The sequence below is a fragment of the Peromyscus leucopus genome, unplaced genomic scaffold (assembly GCF_004664715.2).
Source record: "Peromyscus leucopus breed LL Stock unplaced genomic scaffold, UCI_PerLeu_2.1 scaffold_243, whole genome shotgun sequence".
NCBI classification, from domain to species: Eukaryota; Metazoa; Chordata; class Mammalia; order Rodentia; family Cricetidae; genus Peromyscus; species Peromyscus leucopus.
This window is the reverse complement of record NW_023505116.1, coordinates 272646-284780: the sequence shown is the minus strand read 5'-3', so window position 1 is coordinate 284780 and position 12135 is coordinate 272646. Positions and strand designations below refer to the sequence as shown.

General features: G+C 44.6%; 1 protein-coding gene across 1 annotated transcript in view; it reads left to right on the top strand.

The window, feature by feature from the left end:
- LOC114693869 (WD repeat and FYVE domain-containing protein 2-like) overlaps positions 1-11445 on the top strand; it is a 141879-nt gene extending 130434 nt beyond the window's left edge. Inside the window, 8 exon segments of the mRNA XM_037201887.1 lie at positions 1137-1152; positions 3226-3228; positions 3475-3584; positions 6718-6744; positions 6747-6817; positions 7909-8039; positions 9900-10008; positions 11068-11445. Of these exon segments, the coding sequence (XP_037057782.1) occupies positions 1137-1152; positions 3226-3228; positions 3475-3584; positions 6718-6744; positions 6747-6817; positions 7909-8039; positions 9900-10008; positions 11068-11097 (497 nt within the window). The 3' untranslated portion in view covers positions 11098-11445.
- The last annotated feature ends 690 nt before the right edge of the window (positions 11446-12135 follow it).

Sequence of the window (12135 nt, the reverse complement as noted above, 5' to 3'; positions counted from 1 at the left end):
GTCCAGAAAAGTGTGCGAGCTCACAGCTGACACAGTGTGAAAATAGACGGCCATCATCTCATTTTGCCTATTCCAAGCTTGTCGATCTACTTGACAGCTCGTCTTCCCAACTCTGTGGCCAGAATAATTTATAAAGCTCACAGAGATTTGGCTGGTTTGCTCGTTTTTTTTTAATTGTTTTTACTTGCTTACTTTTAGAAAGTCTTGCTGTGGAGCCCAGGTCGGTCTTGAACTCAGATGATCTTACGTCAGTCTCTCTAGTGCTGGGATTACAGGTGTTGCCACAACCCCTGGTTCTGAAGGGTTACTTTTGATGACAAGAAGATAGGAAGAAAGGCAGGCTGTCCTCATAAAGTGTGGGCCTAATATTTCTAGTTTTGCAGTGAGTACCAGTGAACCATACATTCTTTTTAGGCATGCTCTGCCTGCCTAGATCCACACAGCATTCTGTTCACACACACAAATACTAACTTCGGCCTGGTTATTGTTACAAACTTGTTAGATGGATTTTTTTTTTTTTTTTTCCCTGAGCTTTCCTCTATTCCTTGCTTTTCCAAGGCTGAGAAGCCACCTGGAAACTCCTCACCTAAGACTCCTTCATTGGTAAATTCCTGGTGTCCAGCATCCCAGTTCCTGGTCAACTACATAGCTTTGTACTGTATGTCTGACCAGTTCCTAGGAGGGTCTGTAGACCTTGGCCTCATACAGTCTTAAAGTGTCAAGGTACTTTTGAATTCAGTGGACATCATTCTCAAATGTGAAAGAGGCTTGGTTGTGCTGTTGGTTTGTTGTATGAAGGGTGGGTGTGGGTGTGTGCATGTTCCATGGAGGCATGTATGTGGAGACAAAGGTTTGATACTGGGTGTCATCCTCAATTGCTTCTTACTTTATTTTTTTTAAGACAGAGTCTCTCACTGAACTAGAGCTCACTGATCCAGCTGGGCTGGCTGGCCAGAGAGTCCTGGGGTCCTCCTATCTCTGCCTCCTTAGCTTTTTATGTGGGTGCTGGGGCCTGAACTCAGGTCCTCATGTTTGTGAGCTAAGTACTTCACGGAAATCCCCCATTCCTGTGGATTATTGTTGTAGAACCCATGAAATGGCTGTGTTACCGTGAACATTAAGGGAAGTCTGAACAGTTTTGAGTTGTGGACAGTGTAAGATGGGCTGTTCATCAATGTTTTGATTTAGATTATAAAAGTAGAATTTACTAGACTGCAAATTAAGACATGGCTTAAAGGAAGAGCAAAGAACATCCTTATATATCCAGAAAATAAAATATTAAACACCGATGGGATTCTAGACAACACATCCACAATTGGTGTTCATTTTGTTTCTGTGAGTAAGCTGTATTCTTACTCTGCTGGATCCTGGGTTAGTGGTGCCTGTTCACAGATGCCGTCTGTCACCAGAACAAAGTGAGCTCCGTAATATAAGAGAAATCCTGATTAGAGAATCCGCTGCACAGTTTAAAACACTGTCAGTCAATGTGATGACACCCAGTAAGCCTGTATGGGATCTGTTCTTCACAATGTCAGTGTTTTCAAAGACTGATGGATGTGTTCTTTTTCTTGAAGTACTGTAGCCATCCTTTTTGGAAGTCTGACTTCCTTCAGACAAACATCAGAGTACTACAAAGGATATCTGTAACTCTAGAGACTTAAGGACTTAATGATTACTATGTCACAAGATAGCCTAGACTGCCTTGGAACTTGGTATAGCCCATCCCACCCACAGATTCGTAGCCATTCTGCCTCAGCCTCTCAGTGCTAGGATTACCAGTATGAGGCACTATGCTGAATCCTATTTTGGTTTTTCTTTTTGTGATGTTAGATTTTGAATGTAGAGCCTCACCCATACCAGCAGCATTCTGCTATTAGTCTCAGCCCAGACCTTGATTCTACAAATAAGTAGTAACACATATAATGCAGTCGTGTGTTAGTAATGTTTAGTGCAGGTGTACATAGTATCTCATTTTAAGGTGAAGGATCAGATCTTTATGGTTTTCCAGGACTGTTGTGTGCTGTTTTGATCACATTCTGACAAAAAGCTTTCTTTGAATCAGAGGGCGGAGCTAGCTGCTAGCTGACCAAAATTAACCATAGAGGTTTTGGAGGACTGAGGACAGATAGAGAGACAGGAAGTAGTAAGGCTGGGCTTAGAGAGGATCTCAGCTTTTGGCTGAAGGAATGGAAGACATAGGAGATCACTGATGGCTTCTCTGCCTCTTCTCTGATCACGGGAAGTCTTTTGGGAAAGCTTTGACATATCTTGAAGATTTTACTTTTTCTGAGTAGTGACTCAGCGTGAAAAGTCAAAATCAACCTGCTGAGTCTGGGTCCTAGGCTAAGATAGGAACACTGGTTATCTAAGTAAAGTATCTCCTCCTTTCTTGTCACGGAAATACAAAGCTCCAGACATAATTCTGAAAACAGACTGCATCTAGGCAGTTTCCCAGAGGTCAAGAGTACCTTTCACACTGGTAAGGGCAGTAATCAGCACATCAGAGAAGCAGCTGCAGCTGAGCAACGTGCCCAGCCCTGTAATGGACTTCTTCAGATACTGTAAAACAGAACCCACCCCTTCCTTCCAGCTCCACCCCCACCCCATCCTGGACCATTTGTACAGTGGGGTTTCCTTGAGCTAGATGCTGAGTGGTCTTAATAAATGCAGGAAGGAAACTGTGAGTATCTGACTTTTACTAAGCCTTTAAGTAGGATGAATCTCAGAACATCAAACATTGGATTTCATCACATTTTTTTTTGGAAAATTATTTTTCCATTTAATATGCATAATGTCCAAGTGGAATGTATTCATCATTGCAAATTTGAAATGAATCTGTTTTATTCTCAGTTTAATCTAAAAATACAGTAAATATTTTATCCGTGTTTTAAACCAAGATTCTATGGTTTCCTCCAGTGAGTTTTAAAAGTAAAGGGAGGCTCCAGGACAATAGACTTGATCCTAGTACATCTCCCCAAGTGCTGAGGTTACAAGTCTGCATGGCCACAACCGGCCCCCCGCTGACAGAGTCTTAATTACTCACTTTAATGGTAATAAATACCAAAGTAACTAGCTGATATTTCATTGAGAAAACCGGGAAGAGGGAGGATAGAGACAGTTGAGAACTGCCTTATACAAGCATTTTAGAGACTAGCAAGCAAGTGCACCAGAGTTTCCACTATGGCATATAAACTCCCTTAAGGGAGAATTAACAAGATGTTACAGTCAGTTCAGCAATCATCTCTATTTGAGTGTTGGTAACTGACCAAAAGTACTTTCCCGTGGGCCTGAGAAGGCTAAAACAACGTTTAAACTCGTGTTAGGTCTGACCGTTTGTGTGTTGAAGAGTCTGTAAAGATTCCAGCTACTCGCTGGAGCTCTGTTAAACCTGAGTATTGCCCGGCTCTGATGGGCTTCCGCTGTGGAGCATGTTGTTTGCCCCGAACTGGCCCCAACCCTTGGTTTCTTCCACAGTGACAAAGTCCAAGCCCTCTCCTATGCACAGCACACAAGGCAGCTCATCTCATGCGGCGGGGACGGTGGCATTGTCGTCTGGAACATGGATGTGGAAAGGCAGGAGGTAAGCGGCACAGTACTTACTCTGGTGAGTCCTACAGCGCTGTCTCTGCCCCTTCCTGCTTATTTCTGTGATGACTGAACCACGAACTAGGATGCAGTATGTCACAGGGTAGAAAACTCCTGAGGAGTAAGAGCACTCTGTTTGGTTTTAATGGAAATGCAGGAACCGATATTCTTGTGATTGTCGTCTTCTATCTAGTCCCCAAACACCATGCCTTGTCTTCTTAATCACAGATTTAAATCTTACCATACCACTATCGAAACTAATTTTGCTTTTTAATCTATAAGCATTTTAGCAATTAATATGTTGACTGGACATTCCCTGGACAAGTATTTTGCAATTACCATTTCCTGTTGGCGTGGAATTATTCTAGGTCAGCTTTCCTTTGACAGTCGGCATTCTTGTCATTTATTTCTTGAAGGGTGTGAGAATTAAATAGAAAAGCACACTTTATAAAGACAAAACTTGCCCAGTTTTTTCCATCCCTCACCCCAGTCTCACCCCAAGAGAGTCACTGGTATTACCCACAATGCAATGCCTTCAGATGCCAGTAATTAAATGCTTAGGAAGATCACAGCTGTAGTTTGTGGAACCATAAATCCACAGGAGTTCTATTAGTAACTAATTAAAGTGCTCCTTCGTGTAGGAAGAAGCGGGGAAATGTAGAATATTGTTTTTGAAAAGTAACACTTGGCACCGTCCATGTACTGGCAGGGGACCATTTCAGCCCATGCTGGCCATGTGAAGTAGGCTTCCCTAGAGCTGGGGATTGTGTCCTGGCTTGCTTTGGGTTAGGGACAATCAGGCCCGATTCAGGCTGGCTTTTGTGGGCCTTGTTTTGTTTTGTTTTGTTTTCAGTGGAAGGACAGCCCAAAGGAACATAAAAGTGTTGTTTCCAAAGATGAAAGTGGGCGTTTGGGAGCCAGCTTTGAGCCATTCTGACATGCATATATATGAACATTCAGTACTCGCTGAGGGGGTTAAGATCTTGTTAATTAGAAGCTCTGATGAGCAGTGGGAATGATTCCATCCATCTTTTACAAATACCACACTTCGTAAGCATCTGGGAACTGCTTCCTAGTTATGACAGAGGCTGTGGGATGCTCACAATAATGAAGTTTGTTCTAACCTGAAGTGCTGACAGACTCTCTATAAAGTTCAGAGTCTATTAACTGGTATAAGTAATGAAATTACAGTTAACACTAGTAAGACCATGCTGGGTATTGGGAAGGGATGTTAGGACTGGCTGTCAAAGAAGGATTCAGTGGGCCAGCACTAAGAAAGACAAGGAGTAAGCAGGGTGGGTGTGAAAGGCTGCCGGGGTGTGTCGGTGCTGATGGGAAGTTAGCAGCAGTCAGGCATAGGAGTTGCAGATGGAAGACAGTGTGGGGCAGGTGAGGGAGTACTCTGCATGGCTGCATGCAGATCACCATGACGTCAGCCGGATGCAGGTGCTAAACGTGTTTGTCTATACGGCTAATGAAATCAATTTGCTTACATATTGTTAGGTAGAGTACATACTCTGTAGAAAAGTTGGAAAATACTCATTAACAAATAGAAAACAGGTTTGTTAATCATGATACCACCATCCAGAAATACTATGTTTACAGAATCTGTGACTTAACAAAGACTCTCCATGTTGGCAAACAGCCATCCTTCTGTTTTCTCTACAATAACAAAAATTCTTTACACAAAAAATGGAATCCTATTAAATGTATTAATTTTTCCCCTCTGAATACCTTCAACATGGACACCTACTATGATGCATTTCACACCCAGATGTGTGTGAATGTATATATGAAAGTATGTGTGTGTTTGTATGTGTGTGATATATGGTGGATGGAGGGAGGATGGTATATACGTATGGTGTGTGTATGTATGTATGTATATGAGTGTGTGTGTATGTATGAGATGTGCATGTATTAGTGTATTGTGAGATGTCTGAGTGTGTGTATCAGTGTGTAGTATATGTGTAAGATGCGTGTATGTCTGTATATGAGTGTGTATGGTGTCTATGTGTGAGTGTGTGAGGTATATGTTTGTGGTATGTGTATGTATGAGTATATGTTTGTGTATGGTATATATGTGCGTGCATGTATATGGTTGTGTGTGGTGTATGTGTGAGAAGAATGTGTAAATGTGTAGGTGCATATGAGTGTGTGTGGTGTATGCACAAATAGTACTGTACTACAAGTCTAATTCTCTCTCTACTTCTGTCCCGGAACCATTTGGAGCTCTTCCATCCTGCTCTAGCTCAGTGATACAGTGCTTATTAACATGCATGAGGTCCTAGGTTCAATCCCAATACAACACTTAAACTTACATGTATGCATGTAACATGTACACAACACACACAAAAGATCTGCTAAAGAATACCTTTAAGCAGAACATACTATTGAAACCTGTCTGACTTAATTTAGACTACTTATGGCAGGGACACATACATACATACATACATACATACATACATACACACACACATATATACAATATATGTGTGTGTGCGTGTGTGTATATTCTCTCTCTCTCTCTCTTCTCTCTCTCTCTCTCTCTCTCTCGTATATATATATATATAGAGAGAGAGAGATTGCAATTAGACATCCGGGTATGTCATTAGAGAATTGGGACTGAAGTTCTCAGCAAGATGCTCAGGAGCCTGCGAAGAATGACATGTGTCACTCCTCCAGCTTCCCCTCTGCCATCCTGAAGTCGCACTCAGCCCCCTCCACCTCTTCTCCTCCCTTCCTGCTTTGGGTCTCAGCCGACTTCCTTCTACAGAGATCCCAGCCTACGTCAGAGCCTCTGGTCTAGCTCACCGGCCCTGGCCTGCAGAGCTTCTGTTTCCTCCCAGAACACTGCTTCCCTTAGGCCTTCAAACTCTCAGACATTTTGATTACTAACAATATCCTCGTGACATCTTCCCTAATAAATGATCATCTCTGTGATTTTAGGTTCTCTTTATTCAGCACTGTATCCCATCCTCAGGGCCTGACAGTTAGCAACCCTTCTGTAACTACTTTGTGACTGAGGATCAGCTGTCTCTGACACATAAGTCCTGGTTCTGGAAGTCTAACCAGTGTCCACGGTCCTTTGTCATACCGCTTCTCACTGTGGCTGCTCTTGCTTTATTTGACAAGACCCTGAGTGGTTGGACAGTGACTCCTGCCAAAATGTGACCAGCCTTTCTTCTGGAACTTCAAGCAAATGTGGGACAGTAAGAAAATTGGCCTAAGACAGGTGAGTGACATGTGCTGTCTTAAGGTGCGGTTATCTGGAAGTTACTTAACCACATAATCATATAAGTAGTAGCCCCTGGGTGGGAGCTGTAGTGGACCCAGTGATTTTATAGCCGTGACACCTAATGTCTACTGCAGCACAGCCCCTCCCTAAGGCTGGGCTTCCTAGTGGTTTGATCTGAGTGCTTGAGTGGTACAGCTTTAAAGCTCTAATGGCGTCTCTTGAGGTATGCCTTAATATTAGAGGTGTCACAGTAGTTCATATTGGCTCCAAACCATGAAATACGTGAGGATGTTTACTTCTTAATTATTCGCTTTCCCTCTTCTGACTTGGTTTGAGTTGTTTAGACCTGTTTGTAACAACATTTTCAAAGTCTGATTCTATGGTTTGGGTAGTTCTTCCCGTGGAAATCAAATGTTAGGTTCCTGGGTTGAGCACTGCCAGAGTCAAGGACAAATGGGCTGGTCAGAGGTCATGCAGATTTATAATCTCTCAAGGTAGCCTTCCTCAGTTCAGCCAGCTTTAAGATCTGGCCACTGGGTACTTCCGCTGCGTGCAGCCAACAGCAATGGTAGGTGAAGAGGATGGAGAGTAGGAAATGGAAGAGGGAGGCACGCTTCCCAGAAGCCCTTACTCTGACCTGAGACCAAAATTAAAAGGAATAGAAATCTGATATTCCCTTGGTGGGTTTCAGGACGCTGTTGTGCTGTGGTATGTTGTGTGTTGTGTGAGTGTGTTTATGTGTGTGGTATGTAGGGTAGTATGATGTGATATCATGTATATCATGTATTCGGTGAGTTACTGGGGGAACACTGTTTTTCTAATCCTTTTAGCACTTTATAGCACAGTCAAATCATGTTAAGTATTCTGGTTTACCTTCATCAAATATAAATTAAGCCCTTTTACCTAAGACACAAATAGGTCCCCGCCTAGCCGCCGGGTGTCAGCCTCCCCAGTGCTGGGATTGTAAGGCTCTGCTGCTGTGGCCAGCTCTGGCACTCTGGCCTGGTGTCCTCACCCGAGAGCAGCTGCTTTGCCGGTGGGCCAGGGCTGCAGCCAGAGCCACGGCAGCCTCTCTCCTTTTCCTCCAGCACCACTGCCGGAAATGTGGGAAGGCCGTGTGCGGCAAGTGTAGCTCCAAGCGCTCTTCCATCCCCCTCATGGGCTTTGAGTTCGAAGTTCGGGTCTGCGACAGCTGCCACGAGGCCATCACAGATGAAGAGTAAGTCCACGCCCTGCGCCCTGCCGGGTCATGGACAAAGCCCAGCCTAAGCGTCCCACTCCAGAGCTAGTCTACCTGCCTAGTCTGCCTGGGGTGTAGTACAGACAGAAACATGCAGGAAAAGCCCTGCAACTCCAAGAGGTTTCTGTGATCGTGAGAGAGAGACAGGTGAAGAGGTCATAGGCTCAAAGAACCACCCACTGGGCTCTCAGTAATCTTGGGGCATGTATCCATTGCAGATACTCTCAAGTAAAGCTGCCTGCTCACACCACAGAATTGCCCCGGGGAGCTAAGGCCAGGACTTGCCTTGGTGCCCAGGCCGCTGTCTTTACGGATGTTGGGTCTCAAGGGCTCCGGCAGTTGTTAGGTTCTGGGAAGAGCTAAAACCCATTTTTCCAGGCTGGCAGTAGTTCCAGGTGCCCGCCACTCAGCTGGTGCATTCTGCCTGGTGTCCTGAGACCTTAGCCCTAATTGGAATCAGCAACTCTAAACATTGAAAACTCCCCCAGACAGTATCGAGATGCACAGAAACAAGTTTTTGGCCCCATGGGTTCAGAAGGATAACTGTCTCCAGTCCTCCCAGCACTCTGTGGTACAGCCAGGTCACGTCACCCTGTCAAATGCACATCAAGATGGCCTTGCTCAAGTACTTGTTCATGTGCACTGATGATTTTGCCCACTCAAGCACATGATGAGATTAATGAGAGTTCTAATCATTGAAGAGAACTGAGGGGGGCCCTTAAAGATGGTTGAATCCAATTTTCCATTCTAAGTTGAGTCTAAGAAATTCCAAGTTAAGCTGAAATCATTTACAGTGATCATTTTACTACTTAAAGTCTTTCCTGTAGATTCAACTAAAGCTAAGAGACAGTCATCTTCTGAGTGTTCACAGTAGTGTAGAGACCCTGAACCATGATGAGGAGGTCTACTTGGCCTGCCCAGCTCCACCTCTGGCTCTTCTGCTTCATCTGGCAAGCACTCTAGACCTGCTATAGAGTGCCGAGGCAGCCAATGGGCCTCATCACTAAAATCAGCAGCAAAGCCACAGGCCCAAGGACACAGGATAAGCAGTGGTCTGTGTGTGTATGTGTTAAGATATTATTTATGTTGCTTGGCCATGTACACACACACACACACATTCATATATATTACTTAGTGGAATTTTCTAATATCATTTTAAAAACTAGTATTCGCATTTACAGCAGTGGGAAAGGAGAAAATATAGGTGGTTTTCAGTTTGACAGACAATGGTGTCTTGGGCATTTTAACAGCCACACCTTTAAAAAACAATAGGCCAAGCTAGAGTATATTCCCTCCTCCTAAACACAGACTTGGCAAAGGTGCTGTGGTCTTTGAAAGAGTTCTTTAAGGCACAGGTAGAGATCTGCATGGATGCCATCACAACAGAACGCTTTCCTGAAGGCCTTTGGGGGCATTCATCTTCCCTATTCTGGAGACCAGAAGAATCATTTTCCCTTGTTTCCTTGTTAAATCATGTCACGGCTAATGAGACGGCTCGGTGGATGGAGGCGCTCACGCCTAGACCTGACAGCCTCAGTTCAGTCCCTGGATCCCGCACGCTGACAGGAGAGAACCAGTTCCTGAGAGTTGTCCTCTGATCTGGACATGTGTGCGTGCGTGTATACACACACACACACACAACACACACACACACACACACACACACAACACACACACACACACAGAGTACTAAAACCGTGTAACAGATCACCCAGGAGTGAGAGCAGGAGCATTCCTAACAGTGAAGCAGTGTTAGCCAGGAGGCTAAAAAGGAGGATCTAAGTCATCCCGGATCCTCTCATTCATGTCCCCCTCTTACTCTGGTATTGCTCCTTCCAGACGTGCGCCCACAGCTACCTTCCATGACAGTAAGCACAACATTGTGCACGTGCATTTTGATGCAACCAGGGGATGGTTACTGACTTCTGGAACTGACAAAGTGATTAAGGTAAGATGCCCTCCTGTTAAGCTTCCTATTGCCGGCCTTGTATACAGACAGGAGGATCTGTGAGGCTGTCTGTGTTCGGGTTATCCACGGAAGTGAGCATTGTCAAGAGCCCACGGCACTCATCACTCTGATTTGCAGCATAATTTCCTTAGGATATGATCTTTAAAAACCAATACTAGGAACCTATGGAGATTGTTCAGTTGCAAGGACCTGAGCATTTAAAAAAAAAAATGTAGGCATGATGACAATGCTTTTAATCACAGAGCTGGGGAGTCGGAATCAGGTGTCCCCCAGAGGACTAGCCTAGCAGCCTAGCTTAGTCAAGGAGCCATGGTCTCAGTGAGAGACGCTATCTCAAAAGACAAGGTGGATGGCTCCTGAGGAGCGGTGATTGAAGTTGTCCTGTAACTTTCACACACACTAGACAATAAGTCGCATGTGCAAAAGTCACAAATGTAACATGAGTGACAATAACCAGGATTCCCAGAGGGAGGGGAGCTGCTTGGAAAGCTCTAAGAAGCAGGTGGTCTTGAACTGAATGTAGGTTGGAAGGCAGACCTGGAATCAGTTACCAAGTCATACAGAAGCTTTTTTCCTGCTGAGATGAATTACTCCAAGAGTGTTTATCCAAGACTCAGAAGCCACATGGATTCACAGCCATAGCAGAGGCCCAGGACAGAAGGCCAACTCCGTCATCCTGTCCTACTTCAGGGGCAGCAGCAACAGAATGAAGTTGTTAGAAGTAACTTCAAGCTCTGAGGCCTTGGCCTTTCCCTTTTGATGTCTTAGAGAATCGTTTGGAAGGCTATCTGGGAATTTGTGGAAAGATACCCGGGGTGTGCTGGCTCCTCTCCTTAGTGGATCTGATCTGCCTTAGCTGGAGTGACATGTAGCTGCCCTCATGTAGAAGTCAGGCTAATGCTGTATGCTGTATGCTGTGTGCTGTGTGCTAACTGGGAAAAGACAAAAGCCCACTTTGAATTGAGGTTGTTCTAACATTGTTCATCCTCAGTACTGTTTGATCGTAATTCATCCTTGGCATTTTTCTCTTTTTTTCAGTTGTGGGATATGACCCCAGTAGTGTCCTGATGTCTCTCCAAGGGACGAGAAAATAGTTTTTATTAAAGAGACACTTGTTTGAGCCCAAAATCATTACAGGAGAAGCAAAGTACACATATGAGCAGGAAGAGAGACTGAAGGCGGCTCACAGTGGATGTGTGCCTCCCGGCCTGTCGCAGTGAACCGGTGGGAGAGCACACCCAGGACTCTTCAGTTGCCCTTACAACATAAAAGAAGATATTTTTTTATCAAATGGTTTATACAGCCTGGCTGTGCTGCATTGTTTTGAGTCTATTGGAAAATCTGTGTGGGATGTTTAAGCTTCTGTGTTTCAGCCTCCATTGTTCTCATTGCTTTTTGTGTCCAAAAAAAAAAAAACAAGAGAGAGAACTGTCTGTTGAAGGTATTGTGTCGTGTAAGACATTTTCTTCACCTCAGCGTGTCCCAGAGAGAGCCTTTCTCTGCTCCTCCTTCGCCGGCCACACTTGCCTCTCGCCAGAGTGGACGGTTCCGGTTTGTTCCGGTGTTCTGCTTTGGTGGCCAGACAGGAGTTGGAAAACCGTCTGATGCGGGCCTCCTGAGTCACCTGTGGGGAGCCGTGCTGTCAGAAGTGCCTGAGCTTCCGCTTCAGCGTCGCCCCCTTAGGGAGGGCTTCCAGAAACTGCTGTCCACTGTCAGCCCCCGACACACACCGGTCACGTGACTCAGCCTCGCCCTGCAGTGCCTGTGTCTTTCTGAATTCAATGAGGGCTGCTTGAGCCTTTTGCATTTTGGACTTTGGGGATTTGGGTTTTTTGATTTTTTTTTTTTTGTAGCTTCCCTTTATTCATGACATGAAAGACAAACAGAAATGTCCATGCTCCAGAATTAAGTGTCATGAAGGTGCATCTTTCTACATGGTGTTGCCTCTGAATGTGAACGTTTATTACTTTAAGATTAGAATCCTGCTCTCTTCACCATCCATATTTAGTTTCCCTTTTAAAACCAGGTATTTAAGCATCTTTATGATAATGTATACTTTCTATGAAGCCAGCATGTGATCTAAACAGAGGTACTAAGAAGCAAACA